Genomic DNA, 22,556 nt, shown 5'->3' on the forward strand with positions numbered 1-22,556 from the left:
TTTGGTGTTCCAGCTGTCTGAGTGGTTCCTGTTGCCTGATAGTGTTATTCTGATGTATTGTTTAAATAAACCGCGTATCTAGCTCTCTTCCACATGAGTAGCCACTTGGCTGTAATTTATTTCAGTATATAATATTTAATTATTTATTAGGATTATGTTGGATAATACATTTTTACAAGAATTATTTTTGCACTTCTGCATATATTTGAGCATTATTGGTATATATTGTTATTGCGTACAGATACAGAAGTAAATTACAGAAACTGAACTGTGCTTTATTAACACGTGTGTGTCTCCTGCAGGTGCGCTTCTCCCGCCCAGAATCGGAACAGGCAAGACAAAGGAGGGTTCAGTCCTATGAATTCTTGCAGAGGAAGCAGGCAGAGGAGTCCTGGGTTCATCTTCACTATTCTAGTGTTAAGGTAAGCTAGTCTTTACTTTACATGAATGATTATCTCAACTATTTTTACGTACGTGCTTGTAAGATCATTTTGTAAATTTTTATTTTCTCATAATGCAAGTGATTTCCCCCCCCCACATAGTGAGTTAAATCACATATAAACTTAGTGCTTGTAAAGTTAAGATATACGTTCAACAATATTTGTTATTAAAAAGTAAATGAAGGGCACTTTCATTGCATAAAATGATTGTAGACGCTAAAATATAAATAATCGCCCTTTAATTTTCTTATACATTCCGCCGTTCCTCCACCTGCATCACAAAAAATATTTCAGTGTAAAATGATGAATTACACTGTAGCCAATCGTGCGCCCAGCAAAGGGGGCATGTTAAGATTTGGCTATAGCATGATTCGTCATTTTACACTGAAATAGACTTTGCAGGCGGAGGAATGGCGGATTGTATAAGAAAATGAATGGATGGTTATTTATATTTTAGCAAGTACAATGATTTTAATCAATGAAAGTGCCGGCACCTTCATTTTAATTTTTTTAGAACAAATATTGTTGAGCGTATAACTTAACTTTACAATCACTTTAATGTGATAGAAAGGTAAAAATTGAAATGTGCATTTCAGTTGTAAATAGAAGTGTTGTTGCAATATTCTTCAATTAGCAAAAATTATTTAGTAACAGCTACTATTTTTCAGTAGCATACACACATATGCTTTAAGTGCACTTCACCAGTATTTAGGCTCAGAGAGCTGGCGGCAATGTGTATTGTCAGTAAAGACTTCATTTTTGCCATGCAAGCCACTGCTGAGACTCTGAAAGGGGTTGGTGGTTGGATACTGGTGCATGGGCCCTCACAGCATATGTGCGTATGCAGCAGAAAAACATTAACTTTTACAAGAAGCATTTTTGTTCATTTTGTTAATAAGTATACTGCAAAAATGATGCTATATAAAACTTAAATGCATCCATGCACATCTCAATTATGACCTTTCTATTCCTTTTAACTGTTAGTTTTATTTCTTGCATGCAAAAATAGGACATGGAAGTCTGATTTAGCCTTAGTTTTATTTATAAAGAAGAATACAAAAATCAGCGGCTCATGCCTATTTTTTGCACACCAATTGGTTTGTATGCTCTAAACGGTATTTACTAGTGAGTGCCTGAGTTAGTCTTGGTGCCGTATGGCTAGGATTGACAATCACTTTAAAATGGCTTTTTATGTTTGAAAAGGATTACAAAGTATTTAAGTTACAGGATAATCTGTGTATATTCTAGAATAGTACATGTCTACAGAGTGTCATCTGTGTAAATCAGTCAAGTCCAAAATTCCCCTTGAAAGGTTACATAGATTTTTATTTTATTTTTTTGTCTAATCAAAAGGGAGGAGGGAACAGTCTTAAGAATTCCAAATAATTTAAAAATGATCTACTTCCATGCAAAGAGAGTGAAAATTAGCAATTATTTATAATGTTTTTGTTCCAAACTTGCATGCAGAGTCGAGTATATGTGTTATAAATAGGGAGGAGTAGAGAAGTGCTGTATAATGGTGAAAATGACACCAGATAAAAAGCGATGGCGTCCCTACTGCTTTAAGTTTGACAACCCAGATGTAACTGAATACATTTCAGAATTGACTTAGTAATTAAATTTAATTTACACTATAAATATCCTTTATATAGCAAACTAGGTTCACCTATAATTCCTGCAAATACTTTGTGCCTTTCTAGGATAGCCGGTCCGAGCATGAGCGCCAGTATTTGCTATGCCAGAATACTAGCATGACGGAGAATACAGAGCTGCTGAAATCCCCCAGGTATAACTTCTCTTTCGTTGGGCTATGTTACAGACAGCAGAGATGCACTGTGGGATATTTGTTGCACGGTTAAAGCAGTAGTTGTCCTTTATTTTTATTTAAGACAAAATACTGGTCTTCAGAATTGTTTTTTAAACTGTTTGTATACAAGAAATTATAAAGTCCTTTAGGGAGTCACTTATCGAAGTTGCAGCTGCCTGTCGACCGCCTTAACCATATAATTAACAATACAAGACTACAAGTTGCTTTATAAACATTTTGTATACGCTTTTTGCTAACTTATTTGCAATCAATTTAATTGAATTTAAAACGAACAAAAAAAAGTGGATTTTATTTATAGACATACATGCAAATTTGAATGCACAGTAATTTCAGAATTTTTTTTGTCTACGTCATATGAAGTAGCAATCTGCACACTACATGGTGATTTATTTTAAAAAATCTGCTTAGTTTTACAAATATGTAAAAAAACAAGAAAAAAAAAACAGTTGTCACTAACGAACTTATTTTACCAAAGACAAATAAAGCAAGCTCTGATTTAGGGAATTTCACCAATCGGATATTTACAACTATCTCCCTCCTCCTTAAAGTGAAAGTATATCCTAGCGTTTCACAAACGCTAGGATTTACTATTGAAACAAATAAAGGGCACTTTCACTCATGAAGTATAAGATACTTCATGTAGAAAGCTCCTTTATTTGATTCAATCGATCGCCATTTTTAGCTGCTACAGCAGCCCAAGGCTAAAAATATTTTTGGTTAAGAGGTGACGTTTTCACCTCTTAGCCAATAGCCGTACGGTAAATCCGGCTTGGCGCCCATGGGAGCTGGATTTACCACACTGCTATTGGCTAAGAGGTGAAAACGTCACCTCTTAGCCAAAAATTTTTTTAGCCGTGCTCTGCTGTAGGAGCTAAGAGCGGCGATCGATTGAATCAAATAAAGGAGCTTTCTACATGAAGTATCTTATACTTCATGAATGAAAGTGCCCTTTATTTGTTTCAATAGTAAATCCTTGCGTTTATAAAACGCTAGGATTTACTTTCACTTTAAAGTGAAGGTAAACTTTGATGAATGAAAGCTCGTTTTTTAAAAATACTATTAAAAACAGGGGCACTTTAATTCATCAAAGTTTACAAAGCAGCCATTTTGATTAAAAACTTACCTTTTTTTTTCTTTTCACAGCCAGAGCAGCTTCCCCCTCCTGGAAATCCTCTCTTCACACGTCAGCAATGACTAATCCGGCTTCCTCCAATCACAGCATGGCCTCAGGCAATGACTCCCCTGGGGGGAAAGCCGTGGTTGGAGGAAGCCGGATTAGTCATTGCTGACGTGTGAAGAGAGGATTTCCAGGAGGGGGAAGCTACTCTGGCTGTGAAAAGAAAAAAAGGTAAGTTTTTAATCAAAATGGCTGCTTTGTAAACTTTGATGAATGAAAGTGCCCCTGTTTTTAATCAGAATTTTTAAAAAACGGACTTTCATTCACCAAAATTTACCTTCACTTTAATGGCATAGTCTAGTCAAAATTAAAGTTTCATGATTTAGATTGAGCAGCGATTTTAAGCAACTTTCTAATTTACTCCTATTAGAAATTTTCTTCGTTCTCTTGGTATCTTTATTTGAATGATTAGGAGACGGACCATTTTTGTTTCAGCACCTGGGTAGCACTAGTTGATTGGTGGCTACATTTAGACACCAATCAAAATGTGTTACCTAGGTGCTGAACCAAAAATGGGCCGTATCCTATGCTTACATTCCTGCTTTTTGAAATAAAGATACCAAGAGAATGAAGAAAAATTGATAATAGGAGTAAATTAGAAAGTTGCATGTTCTATCTGACTCATGAAAGTTTAATTTTGCCTTTTTAAGGCCAATAAAAATAGCAACATAAATTATTTATACAGGAGCTTCAAGACCCTCCTATGGACATCGGTCAATACAACCTAAATAATTATAACATAATTTACAAAACTTAAGTTTTTATTCACTGACTTTTTTGAAAAATGTTTTAGTTTAAAAATATATTTTATGGTGTTTTTATCACATAAAAGGGAAAGCCTTAATACATTTTATTAGTCACAGACAATTGCCAACAGCAAAATTTAAAAGGGATATTGTGGTCAACTTTTTTCTTTCAATTTAAAGAGGACATTTGGGGATATTTCCCTTAATATTAATAAGATGTATGCTCCTGTCTTGAATACGTGTTTTCTTGACACTCTTAAAGAGGTGCATCCCTACCAGTAAGTCTTGAAGCAGTTGTCTTTATCAGATAGTGAGGATTAATAAGAAATACAGAACGGACACTGCAGTGTTAGTTTCAAGTTTAAATGTAATCGGCTTTTACTTAATATTTTTCTGTCCAAAAAGGTGGTTTTTTTTTTTTTTTTAGCATATTCTCTTCCATGTGCATGGATAACAAAAAGTGGGTACAACGCCTTAAGAGAAATAAAAATAAAATCTTTATTTACTGTTTGTGTTAAACAATGCATGTGGCTTTTCAACTTTCATTGAGTGTAGTATGTTTGCTTTTGTGACAAGAATTGTTCTTTAGTAAATGTGTAAATACCCATAAATTCACCAATGTACTCTTTCATTTTTTTATTTTATTAGTGAATATCTGGATATGTTAATGCCTCCAAATATCGAGGAAGAAACGTAAGAACATTTTTTTTTATTTTTTTTTCCGTCTTTTACATTAAAAAGTTTTCAAGACATTTCATAAGAAATTAAAATGACTAAAATTTTAAACAGTTATTTTACAAATAAATTAATGTTGCAATTTTAGATAGTAAATTATTAGAGAGGTGTATTTGAATCCTTCATGAGGATCCGAATGTGGAAGTAGGCAGCGACTTGTGCCGTTTCGGATCTTTTCAAGGGTTGGATTGATTCTAGTGAAAGATCCACACAGTAAGATCTGTGCAAATCAAGATCTTAGTGTGGGGATCTTTTACTAGAATCAATCCATCTATAAAAAGATCGTACGGCACGAGCAGCCGCCTACTGCCACATTGGAGTCCTCACAAAGGATCTGAATGCACTATCCTAATTATTATGTATTGCAGTTGTCCTTTTCTGAATCTGAAAAATTAGACGTACAAGCCATAATTAAAATTATATATTTTTATGATTTTTTAAACATGCAAAGAAACATCTATGAAATTTTATTGTAATACATATGTTTTTTGTTTTTTATACAGAGAGAAACCAGTTGCCCCCAGCAATGTTCTGTCTATGTCACAGTTGAGAACCCTGCCATTAGCTGACCAGATAAGGATCCTTATGAAAAATGGTAGGTTCTGTAACATAAGACCTTGTTTTTAAAAAAAAAACATAAAAAAAACAAAAGTATTTTCTTATATTTCCAAAGTGCAGAACATTTTAAAGTACTGTATTTATAGAACATATTTTTAAAGACTCTCTACATTTTATTACCTTCATAAAGAAAAATAAATTAAAATAAAAAACAAACTAATTTGCAGTGTAAAGTAATAATTTTCTTTTGTGCAGTGAAAGTTATACCTTTTGCAAACCTCATGGGTTTAATGGCAGCCGGCACAGAGCAAATCAATGTTCTGCGGTGTATCCAGCAGGTGGCAATGCTGGTCCAAGGAAACTGGGTGGTAAAAAGGTAAGCGCGATGACGGATACCTCAGATAACAAAAATAACTTGCTGTTTACCTTAAATGTGCTTTAGCATTTCCTGACCAGCCAGTGTATGTAGGTCCTTGGTTGGAATAAATGCTATTAAATATTATATCCACAAGGGGGCTTTGTGGGGATTAAACACACCGTAGTGCTGGGTTGGTAGTCTTAAAATTACATTTATTATTTTAAGGATTTTCACACTGTGTTGGTGAGATCTTGACATACTCAATCTCACGGTTGAGATGTTACAGGTGAATACAGTTTATATACTTTGTATTCTACTTCGGCTTGTTTATCCACAACTGATAAATTGAGCATTTTTGCTTCCCAGCATGCACCATATGTGCCCTTTTGCTAATATTTACCTTACTAAATGCCTGTGATGAAGCCTTGACATGTCAGGATGCCAGTGTAAAATAGATATAAATGGGCTACTTGATCAAATTCATAAACAAGTGGGTTTTCAGTGATGGTTCAGATCTACATAGAGCCAGCAAACTGTTTACAACCTATTTACTATTTTTTTTACAGTTTGTACACTAATGTAATTTACATCTGTAGGAGGGCATAGTGATGATTCTTTTTTCCCTTTAAAGGGATATAAGCACCTGTAACAAATTAGCTTCTATAACCAGCTGATGGTGTTTTTGTTGATAGTCAGAATGTTACTAACAATGATCTATATTATGTACCTGTATATTTACTTGTAGTTGTGTGTCATGTACAGTTTTCATTACTATGGCTGAGCTATAGTACTGTGCACGTTTACGGTTGGTTATAGGATACCAGGAGACTTCGGTCCAATGTTCCAGGGCATAGCAGCACCCTAGGGGAGTCCGTTTAAGGGACATAAAACCCCAAAATATTTTCTTTAACAATTCAAAGACAGCATGAAATTCTAAACAACTTTCTAATTTACTTATATTATCAAATTTCCTTCATTCTCTTGGTATCTTTTGTTGAAAAACAGGGACGTAAGCTCAGGAGCTTGCACGTGTCTGGAGAGAGCTATATGGCAGTAGTTTTGTAAGAATATCAGGTAGTGCTCCAGACACCTACCTAGGTATCTCTTCATCAAAGAATACCATGAGAATGATGCAAATTTGATAATGACAGTAAATTGGAAACTTTTTTTAAAACTGTATTCTCTGAATCACAAACTATTATTTTTTTTTTGTGTTTCACATCCCTGTAGGGTCAGTTAATTTGATTATTTATTAAGAGGGCAGGGAAATCTATAATAGAGCTCTTCCATATACAGTACAAGGTAGAAATGATTAAACCTACAAATAGTTTTTGCTTGGGAGATAAAGATTGCTAAAACTTTATTTTGATGCTAACAGGAAATGCAGCTAGATTTTAAAGGGACACCAAACCCAAGGTTTTTTTTTCCATGATTCAGATAGAGCAGCAACTTTTTATTTACTCCTATTATAATTTTTTCTTTGTTCTCTTGCTATCTTTATTTAAAAAGCAGGAATATAATCTTAGGAGCTGGCCCATTTTTTTGTTTAGAACCTGGGTTACACTTGCTTATTGGTGGCTAAATGTAGTCACCAATAAGCAAAACGCTATCCAGGGTACTGAACCTCAAATGGGCCAGCTCCTAAGCTTTATATTTCTGCTTTTTTAATAAAGATAGCAAGAGAACAAAGAAAAAATGATAATAGAAGTAAATTAGAAAGTTGCTTAAAATTTCATGCTCTATCTGAATCATGAAAGAAAAAATTTGGGTTTAGTGTCGCTTTTTAGAACTGGTTGCTCATGACTGATGAGCAGATCACTACTATGAAGCATTAAAGGGACACTCAATAAAAATTAAACTTTCATTATTCAGATAAAGCAGCAATTTTAAACAACTTTCCAATTTGCTTCCATTAACAAAATGTGCACAGTCTTTTTATATTTAAACTTTGGGTCACCAGCTCCTACTGAGCATGTGCAAGAATAAGCGTGTATGCATTTGTGAATGGCTGATTGCTGTCACATCACATGGTACATGTATGCATTTGTGATTGGCTGATGGCTGTCACATGGTATGTGTATGCATTTGTGATTGGCTGATGGCTGTCACATGGTGCAGTGGGAGTGGAAATAGACATAACTTAAAATTGTCAGAAAAAAAATCTACTACTCATTTGAAGTTCAGACTAAGTGCTATTGCATTGTCTTGTTATTTTGCATTTGTTGATTATGCAAATCAACTGTGTTGACTGGTCCTTTAAGCAAAGAAACTGTTTAAAAAAAATTGACTGCATTCTAAACATGCGCTCTTTTACGTGGCACAAATACAGATCAGACAAATCCATAAACCTGGCCTGTAGATTTTAGAAACTTTAAGTGATTTTTTGCGTTTTAGTAAATTCTTACCAGTAGTCTCTAAATGTAAGATGTGAACGTGTTTATTAAATGCAGATAATGTAGATTGCTTCCTGCACATATTTTATATATTTTTTTTTTTTATGTATAGATTTTATTTAGTTTGTCTGTTTCATTTTTGCACAGTGACATCATTTATCCTAAAGACTCCTCCAGTCCGCATAGCGGAGTGTCTGCTGAGGTGCTTTGTCGTGGTAGAGACTTTGTTGTAAGTAAACGTGCTAGAAGAATGAATTCAGTTTTTGAGTTGCGTGTTTTTGTTATTTTGTTACATTTAAACATATTACAGTGAATAGCCTACATAAGTTATATGGGGGATTTTTTTGGGGGGGTTGAGGGGCTTGGTGCTTTCCATAAACAGGCTGTTCTCTTAAGTTAGGAGTCTTGGGGTTCTGTGGTTACTAAGGGAGCTGGGAATTGAGGGTTTTGAGCAACACTTCCTTCATCCAGCGCTCTCTTCACTGACGGCCACTTCCAGGACCCTGTGCTGTCATGGCACTTCTATTAAGGCTTGGGAGTGCCCTCAACTATACACCAGTGATTATCTGCCTGCTGGGGAGCGCAGAAAACTGAATTGGTTTGTCCTACTTACACAGATAATGTGCACGACTGCTCCCCATGCACATCAATACGGGTAAAGGGACATCCTGGTACACAGACGACAGCTTCTCATTTGTTAGACCCGTCATTTGTGCGTTACTAAACATGCCTAACGGCGTTACAGCTTCGGAAGAATATTTTATAAAAAAAATACCCAACAATAGTTTGAGAACAAAGGCAAAAAAATAGATAACATTAATTTCTATGAGATTGTATTTTACATGAATTAATGTAAACCTTTGTAATATGCTATTTGACATTTTCTTTCTGTTCGTGTTTATCGGATTTCCACTGTCTGCAGCATGGTGCCCATATTAAAGGGATGTTACACATCTCTCGCTTTTGTGTCAAATTTTGCTTTGTCCTATGCAAAGTGCTACAAAATTGCACAAACCAGAAATTAGATTTGCAGCATAATAAATGTGTTTTTTGGCTTTGCTAGGAATGTTGGGGCAAACATTTTATTTTACACAAGTTTTCTGTTTTCCTGTCCTGCAAGTTGCCACTTATGCTAACTAAATACTAAATCATGTATTGGGGCTTGGGATAATATACCCCTTATAGCTGGAGAATAGAAATTCTGCATCTCTTAATCACATTCTACATCACTGTGTGTTTTTTTTTTTTTTTCCTCTTGTAGATGTGGAAATTTACACAGGATCGCTGGGTGGTGCGTAAAGACGTAGCTGCTGTGACAAAAGTAAGATATTTGCATTCTCACAAGCACTAGTTTCTCAGTTATAGACCTTGAAATGCTCTACAAATGAATATGATTAAAGGGACATAACCTTTTTTCTTTAAAGGTTCAGACAGAGCGTGTCATTTTAATCAACTTGCTGATTTACTTCTGTTATCTAATTTGCTTTGCTGCGTTAAAAAGTATAACTAGATAGGCCCAGGAGCAGCAACGCATTTCTGGGAGTTGGCTACTGATTGGTGGCTGCACATATTTGCCTCTTGTGATTGGCTCACCTGTTTTGTTCAGCTAGCTCCCAGTAGTGCATTGCTGCTCCTTCAACCAAAGGATACCAAGAGACTGAAGCAAAATTGATACTAGACGTGAATTGGAAAGTTGTTTGTAATTATGTGCTCTATCTGAATCATGAAATAAGTTTTGTGTTTTATGTCTCTTTTTAAAGTACTGAAGAAATAAGTGTAATGTTTAGTCTCCACGGGCACAGCCGTGGCTATTCTCGGTTTAAAAGTCTTATCTTATCTGCTCTGCTGGCACCATTTGTGGGCAGGTAAAATGCTCTATTAATGTGATTATCTCTGTTTTTTAAGTCCCATTAAAACAAATGTCACCCCGGATCATTCCTTAACATTTGTCTGTAGGATCTGGTCTCTGTGGGGTGATGATATTTACAGATACACAGAACTCACTATTTATTCCTCTCCCTAGAGCCTTCTATATGGTTTATATTAGTGTCTATCTTTTTCGGTGTTATCTTAAATACCTGGTATGCACATCCTGTACCCAGCATACCATTCTGCTTTTATTTAATATTTGGTACATCTGTTTCATGTGATACTATTGCAGGTTTGTTTACTTCGTTATGGATTTTTTGTGTGAAAAGTTTTATCCTTAGGATTTCACATAACATTCTTATAACTAAAATTTTTATTTTTTTCACAAATCAAAGTGAGCCCATAGATCAGTTTGGTGTAACAAATTTAGATTTTTTTTTTTACAATATCTGTCTCTGCTTTGTGAATAAACTTACCGATAACCACCATATTAGTGACACAAGGTGTCCTCTATGAACAGGATCCAAGGTGGGTCTAAACAAAGATATATATATATATATATATATATATATATATATATATATATATATATATATATATATATATATATATATATGTGTTTAATATTCAAATAAGAGAGAGCAACTAAGTACATATTGCTGAATTTTGTCTGTCCCCCCCCAGCTTTGTCAGGAAGATGTGAAGGATTTCCTCGAGCAGATGGCGATTGCAAGGATTAACAAAGGTTGGGAGTTCATGTTGTCTTACGATGAAGAATTTGTGAAGAAGCATCCTGATGTGATCCAAAGACAGAACATGTTATGGAAAGGAATGCAGTCCAAGTAAATAGTCAATCATTGGATAGAAAAAATATTGCAAAATCATGTTTTGAATACTTTATAATTTATTCAAGTTTTGAGCTTGAAACAAGGGTGACAAACCTATTGCATGAGCACCCAACGTGTCACTCAGAGCTTGAAACAAGGGTGACAAACCTATTGCATGAGCACCCAACGTGTCACTCAGAGCTTGAAACAAGGGTGACAAACCGATTGCATGAGCACCCAACGTGTCACTCAGAGCTTGAAACAAGGGTGACAAACCTATTGCATGAGCACCCAACGTGTCACTCAGCTTGAATCAAGGGTGACAAACCTATTGCATGAGCACCCAACGTGTCACTCAGAGCTTGAAACAAGGGTGACAAACCTATTGCATGAGCACCCAACGTGTCACTCAGAGCTTGAAACAAGGGTGACAAACCTATTGCATGAGCACCCAACGTGTCACTCAGAGCTTGAAACAAGGGTGACAAACCTATTGCATGAGCACCCAACGTGTCACTCAGAGCTTGAAACAAGGGTGACAAACCTATTGCATGAGCACCCAACGTGTCACTCGGAGCTTGAAATAAGGGTGACAAACCTATTGCATGAGCACCCAACGTGTCACTCAGAGCTTGAAACAAGGGTGACAAACCTATTGCATGAGCACCCAACGTGTCACTCAGAGCTTGAAACAAGGGTGACAAACCTATTGCATGAGCACCCAACGTGTCACTCAGAGCTTGAAACAAGGGTGACAAACCTATTGCATGAGCACCCAACGTGTCACTCAGAGCTTGAAACAAGGGTGACAAACCTATTGCATGAGCACCCAACGTGTCACTCAGAGCTTGAAACAAGGGTGACAAACCTATTGCATGAGCACCCAACGTGTCACTCAGAGCTTGAAACAAGGGTGACAAACCTATTGCATGAGCACCCAACGTGTCACTCAGAGCTTGAAACAAGGGTGACAAACCTATTGCATGAGCACCCAACGTGTCGCTCAAAACATTTGCTCCACCCCTGAGCAACCACTGCTTGGTTTAATTGGCTGCAACTGTGGTACTTAAGGTGATACCAAATCCTAGCTTTTCTGAAACTCTTGGATTTACCAATGCAGAAAAACATAATTTATGTAAGAACTTACCTGATAAATTCATTTCTTTCATATTAGCAAGAGTCCATGAGCTAGTGACGTATGGGATATACATTCCTACCAGGAGGGGCAAAGTTTCCCAAACCTCAAAATGCCTATAAATACACCCCTCACCACACCCACAATTCAGTTTAACGAATAGCCAAGAAGTGGGGTGATAAAAAAGTGCGAAAGCATATAAAATAAGGAATTGGAATAATTTTGCTTTATACAAAATCATAACCACCACAAAAAAAGGGCGGGCCTCATGGACTCTTGCTAATATGAAAGAAATGAATTTATCAGGTAAGTTCTTACATAAATTATGTTTTCTTTCATGTAATTAGCAAGAGTCCATGAGCTAGTGACGTATGGGATAATGATTACCCAAGATGTGGATCTTTCCACACAAGAGTCACTAGAGAGGGAGGGATAAAATAAAGACAGCCAATTCCTGCTGAAAATAATCCACACCCAAAATAAAGTTTAACGAAAAACATAAGCAGAAGATTCAAACTGAAACCGCTGCCTGAAGTACTTTTCTACCAAAAACTGCTTCAGAAGAAGAAAATACATCAAAATGGTAGAATTTAGTAAAAGTATGCAAAGAGGACCAAGTTGCTGCTTTGCAAATCTGATCAACCGAAGCTTCATTCCTAAACGCCCAGGAAGTAGAAACTGACCTAGTAGAATGAACTGTAATTCTCTGAGGCGGAGTTTTACCCGACTCAACATAGGCAAGATGAATTAAAGATTTCAACCAAGATGCCAAAGAAATGGCAGAAGCTTTCTGGCCTTTTCTAGAACCGGAAAAGATAACAAATAGACTAGAAGTCTTTCTGAAAGATTTCGTAGCTTCAACATAATATTTCAAAGCTCTAACAACATCCAAAGAATGCAACGATTTCTCCTTAGAATTCTTAGGATTAGGACATAATGAAGGAACCACAATTTCTCTACTAATGTTGTTGGAATTCACAACTTTAGGTAAAAATTCAAAAGAAGTTCGCAACACCGCCTTATCCTGATGAAAAATCAGAAAAGGAGACTCACAAGAAAGAGCAGATAATTCAGAAACTCTTCTGGCAGAAGAGATGGCCAAAAGGAACAAAACTTTCCAAGAAAGTAATTTAATGTCCAATGAATGCATAGGTTCAAACGGAGGAGCTTGAAGAGCCCCCAGAACCAAATTCAAACTCCAAGGAGGAGAAATTGACTTAATGACAGGTTTTATACGAACCAAAGCTTGTACAAAACAATGAATATCAGGAAGAATAGCAATCTTTCTGTGAAAAAGAACAGAAAGAGCAGAGATTTGTCCTTTCAAGGAACTTGCGGACAAACCTTTATCTAAACCATCCTGAAGAAACTGTAAAATTCTCGGAATTCTGAAAGAATGCCAAGAAAAATGATGAGAAATACACCAAGAAATATAAGTCTTCCAGACTCTATAATATATCTCTCTAGATACAGATTTACAAGCCTGTAACATAGTATTAATCACAGCGTCAGAGAAACCTCTTTGACGAAGAATCAAGCGTTCAATCTCCATACCTTTAAATTTAAGGATTTCAGATCCTGATGGAAAAAAGGACCTTGTGACAGAAGGTCTGGTCTTAACGGAAGAGTCCACGGTTGGCAAGAGGCCATCCGGACAAGATCCGCATACCAAAACCTGTGAGGCCATGCCGGAGCTACCAGCAGAACAAACGAGCATTCCTTCAGAATCTTGGAGATTACTCTTGGAAGAAGAACTAGGGGCGGAAAGATATAGGCAGGATGATACTTCCAAGGAAGTGATAATGCATCCACTGCCTCCGCCTGAGGATCCCGGGATCTGGACAGATACCTGGGAAGTTTCTTGTTTAGATGGGACGCCATCAAATCTATTTCTGGAAGTTCCCACATTTGAACGATCTGAAGAAATACCTCTGGGTGAAGAGACCATTCGCCCTGATGCAACGTTTGGCGACTGAGATAATCCGCTTCCCAATTGTCTACACCTGGGATATGAACCGCAGAGATTAGACAGGAGCTGGATTCCGCCCAAACCAAAATTCGAGATACTTCTTTCATAGCCAGAGGACTGTGAGTTCCTCCTTGATGATTGATGTATGCCACAGTTGTGACATTGTCTGTCTGAAAACAAATGAACGATTCTCTCTTCAGAAGAGGCCAAAACTGAAGAGCTCTGAAAATTGCACGGAGTTCCAAAATATTGATCGGTAATCTCACCTCCTGAGATTCCCAAACTCCTTGTGCCGTCAGAGATCCCCACACAGCTCCCCAACCTGTGAGACTTGCATCTGTTGAAATTACAGTCCAGGTCGGAAGCACAAAAGAAGCCCCCTGAATTAAAAGATGGTGATCTGTCCACCACGTTAGAGAGTGTCGAACAATCGGTTTTAAAGATATTAATTGAGATATCTTTGTGTAATCCTTGCACCATTGATTCAGCATACAAAGCTGAAGAGGTCGCATGTGAAAACGAGCAAAGGGGATCGCGTCCGATGCAGCAGTCAATAAGACCTAGAATTTCCATGCATAAGGCTACCGAAGGGAATGATTGTGACTGAAGGTTTCGACAAGCTGCCATCAGTTTTAGACGCCTCTTGTCTGTTAAAGACAGAGTCATGGACACTGAATCTATTTGGAAACCCAGAAAGGTTACCCTTGTCTGAGGAATCAATGAACTTTTTGGTAAATTGATCCTCCAACCATGATCTTGAAGAAACACAAGTCGATTCGTATGAAATTCTGCTAAATGTAAAGACTGAGCAAGTACCAAGATATCGTCCAAATAAGGAAATACCACAATACCCTGTTCTCTGATTACAGAGAGAAGGGCACCGAGAACCTTTGTAAAAATTCTTGGCGCTGTAGCAAGGCCAAACGGCAGAGCCACAAACTGGTAATGCTTGTCCAAAAAAGAGAATCTCAGGAACCGATAATGATCCGGATGAATCGGAATATGCAGATATGCATCCTGTAAATCTATTGTGGACATATAATTCCCTTGCTGAACAAAAGGCAAAATAGTCCTTACAGTTACCATCTTGAACGTTGGTATCCTTACATAACGATTCAATATTTTTAGATCCAGAACTGGTTTGAAGGAATTCTCCTTCTTTGGTACAATGAAGAGATTTGAATAAAACCCCATCCCCTGTTCCTGAACTGGAACTGGCATAATTACTCTAGTCAACTCTAGATCTGAAACACAATTCAGAAATGCTTGAGCTTTTACTGGATTTACTGGGACACGGGAAAGAAAAAATCTCTTTGCAGGAGGTCTCATCTTGAAACCAATTCTGTACCCTTCTGAAACAATGTTCTGAATCCAAAGATTGTGAACAGAATTGATCCAAATTTCTTTGAAAAAACGTAACCTGCCCCCTACCAGCTGAGCTGGAATGAGGGCCGCACCTTCATGTGGACTTAGAAGCAGGCTTTGCCTTTCTGGCTGGCTTGGATTTATTCCAGATTGGAGATGGTTTCCAAACTGAAACTGCTCCTGAGGATGAAGGATCAGGTTTTTGTTCTTTGTTGAAACGAAAGGAACGAAAACGATTATTAGCTCTGTTTTTACCCTTAGATTTTTTATCCTGTGGTAAAAATGTTCCTTTCCCACCAGTAACAGTTGAAATAATAGAATCCAACTGAGAACCAAATAATTTGTTACCCTGGAAAGAAATGGAAAGTAGAGTTGATTTAGAAGCCATATCAGCATTCCAAGTCTTAAGCCATAAAGCTCTTCTAGCTAAAATAGCTAGAGACATAAACCTGACATCAACTCTGATAATATCAAAGATGGCATCACAGATAAAATTATTAGCATGCTGAAGAAGAATAATAATATCATGAGAATCATGATGTGTTACTTGTTGCGCTAAGGTTTCCAACCAAAAAGTTGAAGCTGCAGCAACATCAGCCAAAGATATAGCAGGTCTAAGAAGATTACCTGAACACAGATAAGCTTTTCTTAGAAAGGACTCAATTTTCCTATCTAAAGGATCCTTAAACGAAGCTGACGTAGGCATAGTAGTACGTTTAGCAAGGGTAGAAATAGCCCCATCAACTTTAGGGATTTTGTCCCAAAAGTCTAATCTGTCAGACGGCACAGGATATAATTGCTTAAAACGTTTAGAGGGAGTAAATGAATTGCCCAATTTATCCCATTCTTTGGAAATTACTGCAGAAATAGCATTAGGAACAGGAAAAACTTCTGGAATAACCACAGGAGATTTAAATACCTTATCCAAACGTTTAGAATTAGTATCAAGAGGACCAGAATCCTCTATTTCTAAAGCAATTAAGACTTCTTTAAGTAAAGAACGAATAAATTCCATTTTAAATAAATATGAAGATTTATCAGCATCAACCTCTGAGACAGAATCCTCTGAACCAGAGGAATCATCAGAATCAGAATGATGATGTTCATTTAAAAATTCATCTGTAGGGAGAGAAGTTTTAAAAGATTTTTTACGTTTACTAGAAGGAGAAATAACAGACATAGCCTTCTTTATGGATTCAGAAACAAAATCTCTTATGTTATCAGGAACATTCTGCACCTTAGATGTTGAAGGAACTGCAACAGGCAATGGTACTTTACTAAAGGAAATATTATCTGCTTTAACAAGTTTGTCATGACAATCAATACAAACAACAGCTGGAGGAATAGCTACCAAAAGTTTACAGCAGATACACTTAGCTTTGGTAGATCCAGCACTAGACAGCGATTTTCCTGTAGTATCTTCTGACTCAGATGCAACGTGAGACATCTTGCAATATGTAAGAGAAAAAACAACAACATATAAAGCAAAATTGATCAAATTCCTTAAATGACAGTTTCAGGAATGGGAAAAAATGCCAAAAAAACAAGCTTCTAGCAACCAGAAGCAATGAAAAATGAGACTTAAATAATGTGGAGACAAAAGCGACGCCCATATTTTTTAGCGCCAATAAGACGCCCACATTATTTGGCGCCAAAATGACGCCACATCCGGAACGCCGACATTTTTGGCGCAAAATAACGTCCAAAAAATGACGCAACTTCCGGCGACACGTATGACGCCGGAAACGGAAAAGAATTTTTGCGCCAAAAAAGTCCGCGCCAAGAATGACGCAATAAAATGAAGCATTTTCAGCCCCCGCGAGCCTAACAGCCCACAGGGAAAAAAGTCAAATTTTTGAAGGTAAGAAAAAATGATTAAATCAAATGCATTATCCCAAATATGAAACTGACTGTCTGAAAATAAGGAAAGTTGAACATTCTGAGTCAAGGCAAATAAATGTTTGAATACATATATTTAGAACTTTATAAATAAAGTGCCCAACCATAGCTTAGAGTGTCACAGAAAATAAGACTTACTTACCCCAGGACACTCATCTACATGTTTGTAGAAAGCCAAACCAGTACTGAAACGAGAATCAGCAGAGGTAATGGTATATATATAAGAGTATATCGTCGATCTGAAAAGGGAGGTAAGAGATGAATCTCTACGACCGATAACAGAGAACCTATGAAATAGACCCCGTAGAAGGAGATCACTGCATTTAAATAGGCAATACTCTCCTCACATCCCTCTGACATTCACTGCACGCTGAGAGGAAAACCGGGCTCCAACTTGCTGCGGAGCGCATATCAACGTAGAATCTAGCACAAACTTACTTCACCACCTCCATAGGAGGCAAAGTTTGTAAAACTGAATTGTGGGTGTGGTGAGGGGTGTATTTATAGGCATTTTGAGGTTTGGGAAACTTTGCCCCTCCTGGTAGGAATGTATATCCCATACGTCACTAGCTCATGGACTCTTGCTAATTACATGAAAGAAATAAAGGGGACTTTCAGTCATGAAGTATAAAATACTTCATACTGAAAGTTCCTTTTGTCTGTAGCATTCGCAGCGCTGAGCACCTCGCGCTGCCCACGGAAGAACGCTATTTATGACTGAAATCTCCTCATTGATAAAATAGCGTTTTGCCATGGGCTGCCTGAGGCACTTAGTGCGCAAACGCTACAGAGAAATAAGGAGCTTTCAGCATGAAGTATTTTATACTTCATGACTAAAAGTCCTGTTTATTTGTTGCGCTTCAGAAACACTAGGATTTACTATCACTTTAAAGGGGTACTAAAGCCAAAATTTTAAACTTTCATCATTCAGATACAACATGCAGGTAGAACAACTTTCTAATCTGCTCCCATAATTTAAATGTGTGCAGATTTATATGCACACTTCCTGAAGCACCAGCTCCTAGTGAGCATGTGCAAGTGGTCACAGTATATACCTATATGCATTTGGTGATAGGCTGATGGCTGTCACATGATAGAGTGGACAGGAAAGATGGAAGTAACTGAAATGTTTAGAAAAAAAACTCTAGCTCTACTACAAGAATTCAGTGTTTTTTTGATGGTTATGCGATTCTATGGTATTTAAAGGGACAGTAAAGTAAAAAGTAAACTTTCACAATTCAGATAGAACATGTCATTTTAAACATGCATGCTGTATCTGAACCATGAAAGCTTATTTTTTACTTTACTGTCCCTTTAATGGTTAATGACATAATGTGTGAAACAAAAATGCATGAATGTAGGGTAGATAGAGGGTAGGATATAGATAGGATAGATAGAGGGTAGATAGATATAGATATTGGATAGATATTGGATAGATAGCTATAGATATTGGATAGATAGCTATAGATATTGGATAGATAGCTATAGATATTGGATAGATAGCTATAGATATTGGATAGATAGATATAGATATTGGATAGATAGATATAGATATTGGATAGATAGATATAGATATTGGATAGATAGATATAGATATTGGAAAGATGGATAGATATAGATATTGGAAAGATGGATAGATATAGATATTGGAAAGATGGATAGATATAGATATTGGAAAGATGGATAGATATAGATATTGGAAAGATGGATAGATATAGATATTGGAAAGATGGATAGATATAGATATTGGAAAGATGGATAGATATAGATATTGGAAAGATGGATAGATATAGATATTGGAAAGATGGATAGATATAGATATTGGAAAGATGGATAGATATAGATATTGGAAAGATGGATAGATAGATAGATTAGATAGATGTAGATATATAATGGATTTCTAAGAAACAAAATAACTTGTTTCTTTGCACTTTAAATAAGATGCCATTAGCTCTTTGAACTAGGATATAGACGTTGCAATTTCAAAAAATACTGACCAGGCAAAAATAAAAAAAATAGATTATATTAACCTCTTGAGAGCCTTAAATTCAACTGACAATAAAAAGGTACATTTCATGAAAATAAATAATTGAGATTTAAAAAAAAAATAATAAAAAATTGAATTTACATGAAAATAAAAAAATATTCCATAGAGTAAAAAAGTTTAAATTTTATTAGCACAGTTACTTTTTTCTGTTGGTATCCTTTGTTGAAAAGCATTCGTATAAAGCCCCAACAGCATCAAATGCACTACTGTGAGCTAATTGGTGGCTACAGATATTGGATCACCAGATATGTTCAGCTTGCTCCCAGTAATGCAGTGCTACTCTGATAACTGACTTTAGCTATGTGTTTAATCTCTTTGCAGGGGTTAAATTCTATTTTATACACAAGCAATAGTGCAATAATATATATTAGATATATTTTATTTTTTTCACGTGTATTCCTCTTAAACAAGTAAAGTTCAGAGGCGCCCGGCTAAATAAAACGGCATTTATCCAAATTCAATCCTTAAAACATGAAGGAACACAGCATGACGATCATAAAACATAAAAGGTCAACACACAGCACATTGTCGCACATTACTACGTATAATCTGTACTGTGTCTGATTTAACCTTATGATTTTATATCTGGTAGGCAAACTGACATGGACATATTTTATTTGCACACATTTGCTTTTAACAAAGTGAAATAGCTGCATTTTTTTACTGTCCAAAGAGTTAATATTTGTTTTAATTTCAGATTAGAGAAAGTGTTTAATTTACCAAAAGAAGATCTGAATCATAGGAAGCAAGAATTGTCATCAGGTAAAGCAAATACGCAGCGCCGGGATACCTCCATATTGACTTTGCTTTTGACTTTCACTGCAAGTACTAATAAAATGTAAATCCGGAGAGATTGCGGGGTGATTATCATATAGCCTGAATAAAATGTGTATTTTCTGTTGCACTACTAATTTAACTGCAGGGAATATTTAGAGCAGTGTTTCTTAGTTCCATTTCTGAGGACACAGAACAGGGCAGGATTTGGGAAATGTATAAATGAGACCGAATGAGAAACGGTGAGATCATGAAATCCCAGCCTGTTCGGGTTTCCCCAGGACAGGAGTGAGAAACACTGACCTAAAACAAACGCCATATTTTATATTCATATTATTTTTTTAATGTAACTTAACATGTATATTTAAAACACCACACCTTTTGAAAGCACCACCCATTTTTGTGCTCATATAGTCTGCATTTTAGCAGTCTGATCCACCAGAAGGTGCCCCAAGCTTACTGGTTTGTATGTCGTGACCACACTTGTGGCTGGGCTCCATATGCCTTGCTGCCCCGTGCAGTTTAGTGACGTTGTTTAAGAACAAGGAGCCTTTATCCTAGAAAGGTGAGGAGCAGTGAGTGTCTCCCAGCCAAAGTGTTACTCTAGATTAACCTGAAAGAAGGTCCACATTGGTTTATAAAAACCAGCTCCTATTTTATCTAACCTCTGGTAGAAAAGGCTCTTCTAGAATTTGGGACTTGGTTAAATTCCCAAATCACAAGTTCATAGTATGGCAGCTATCAGCATCTATTTAAAAAACAAACAAAAAACATCTATCATACATATGAAAAAGTGCAAAAAATATTTTAGAATATTTTTTGCAGAAAAAAAGTTAAACTAAAATGAACAGGAATTATGTCCTACTAGTCCATGGGGCAGATTGTTGACTTGCTGATAAGAACATGCTGCTTTGGTGGGCAGTTAAACACCTCTCAAGCATAATCGGAAAAAGCAAACTAACATCAGTTTCACAATAAACAAAATAATTGTGCTAAAAAATAAATAAAAGATGAATGTGCCTTTATAGGAAGGACAATAGAGGTTTTGCAGTTGCCTAGAAAATCCTGGTCCTCTGTTTATTTTCTGACCTTTTTGGTTGGCAGCTCATCAAGTGGTGATTCCTGGAGACCAGGTGCTGAATATTGCCCGGGCGAAGGCCAAAGAGAACCAAGCGCGGCTGGAAAAAGACCTGCAGAGGAAGAAAGACCAGAGCCGGCACAGTGCTGCTTCAAATGCTTTGGTTCCAGGTATCCAGATCAAAGAGGAACCTACTAGTGATGAGGAACCGATGGACACCTCTAGTGTTGACAGACTGAACAATGGGATTGTTAATGGCATTCACATGGATGAAAGCTCACGGGAATCTGTGAACGGTCACAATGCAAAGGGAGATGGTGAATTAGTAGTGCAGGAACTGGAAGCATTTGTTTCAGCAACGTTGAACAGACTGTATGTGATCACACTGAGTGAACTGAAACGTTTATTTAACCTGCATCTAGCCAGCCTACCCCCTGGACACATTTTATTTAGTGGCATCTCGGACAAAATGCTGCAAGAAACGGTTCTAGGTTCTGGCTGTAAACAGATTCCTGTGCCTGTAAGTATCTACATATAGTAGATGTAACTATGTACATATATATGTAACTGCAAACATACCAGTGCTTTCCACGGTGGGTGGCATTGTTAAAGGGATAGTAAAGTCCAAATTAAACTTGCATGATTTAGATGGGGCATGTCATTTTAAAATTCCTAATTTACTTTTATCAATAAATTTGCCTTGTTCTTTTTGTATTCTTAGTTGAAAGCTAAACCTAGCTAATTTCTAAGCCTTTGAGGTTGCCTCTTATCTGAATGCATTGACATGTTTTCACTGCTAGAGGGTGTTAGTTCATGTGTTTAATATAAATAACATTGTGCTCACGTACGTGGAGTTATTTAAGAGTCCGCACTAATTGGCTAAAATACAAGTCTGTCAAAAGATCTGAGATAAGGGGGCAGTTTGCAGAGGCTTAGATACAAGGTAATCACAGAGGTAAAAAGTATATTAATATAACAGTGTTGGTTATGCAAAACTGGGAATGGTAAATAGAGGGATTATCTATCTTTTTAAACAATAACATATTTGTTGTTTACAATCCCTTTAAGTAGCCGTGAGGGGCAGTGTAATATTTTCTAATATGTAATTTTCTGCTATCCAAAGTACATATTAATTGCATAATTAAACATGTATTTTGTGATAATTTGTCCAATAAAATTAACATTTTTAATATTAGCTAATTTTAGCTTAAAGGGAAACTAAACCCATTTTTTTAATTTCATGATTCAGATAGAGCAGTAATTTTAAGCACCTTTCTAATTTACTCCTATTATCAATTTTTCTTTGTTCTCATGTTATCTTGATTTGAAAAAGCAGCACTGTAAGCTTTAGAGCCGGA

At 36.5% G+C, this 22,556-nt stretch overlaps 1 protein-coding gene across 2 annotated transcripts in view; it reads left to right on the forward strand.

Moving 5' to 3' along the window:
- POLR3E (RNA polymerase III subunit E) overlaps positions 1–22,556 on the forward strand; it is an 89,023-nt gene that overhangs the window by 18,174 nt on the left and 48,293 nt on the right. For both annotated transcript variants that reach the window (XM_053694675.1, XM_053694676.1), the window contains 10 exons: positions 303–422; positions 2,141–2,226; positions 4,840–4,884; positions 5,430–5,521; positions 5,740–5,860; positions 8,383–8,464; positions 9,497–9,556; positions 10,789–10,946; positions 20,044–20,108; positions 21,225–21,718. In XM_053694675.1, the coding sequence (XP_053550650.1) occupies positions 303–422; positions 2,141–2,226; positions 4,840–4,884; positions 5,430–5,521; positions 5,740–5,860; positions 8,383–8,464; positions 9,497–9,556; positions 10,789–10,946; positions 20,044–20,108; positions 21,225–21,718 (1,323 nt within the window). The remainder of the gene's footprint in view (positions 1–302; positions 423–2,140; positions 2,227–4,839; positions 4,885–5,429; positions 5,522–5,739; positions 5,861–8,382; positions 8,465–9,496; positions 9,557–10,788; positions 10,947–20,043; positions 20,109–21,224; positions 21,719–22,556) is intronic.

Source organism: Bombina bombina, chromosome 11 (genome assembly GCF_027579735.1).
Source record: "Bombina bombina isolate aBomBom1 chromosome 11, aBomBom1.pri, whole genome shotgun sequence".
Classification (NCBI taxonomy): Eukaryota; Metazoa; Chordata; class Amphibia; order Anura; family Bombinatoridae; genus Bombina; species Bombina bombina.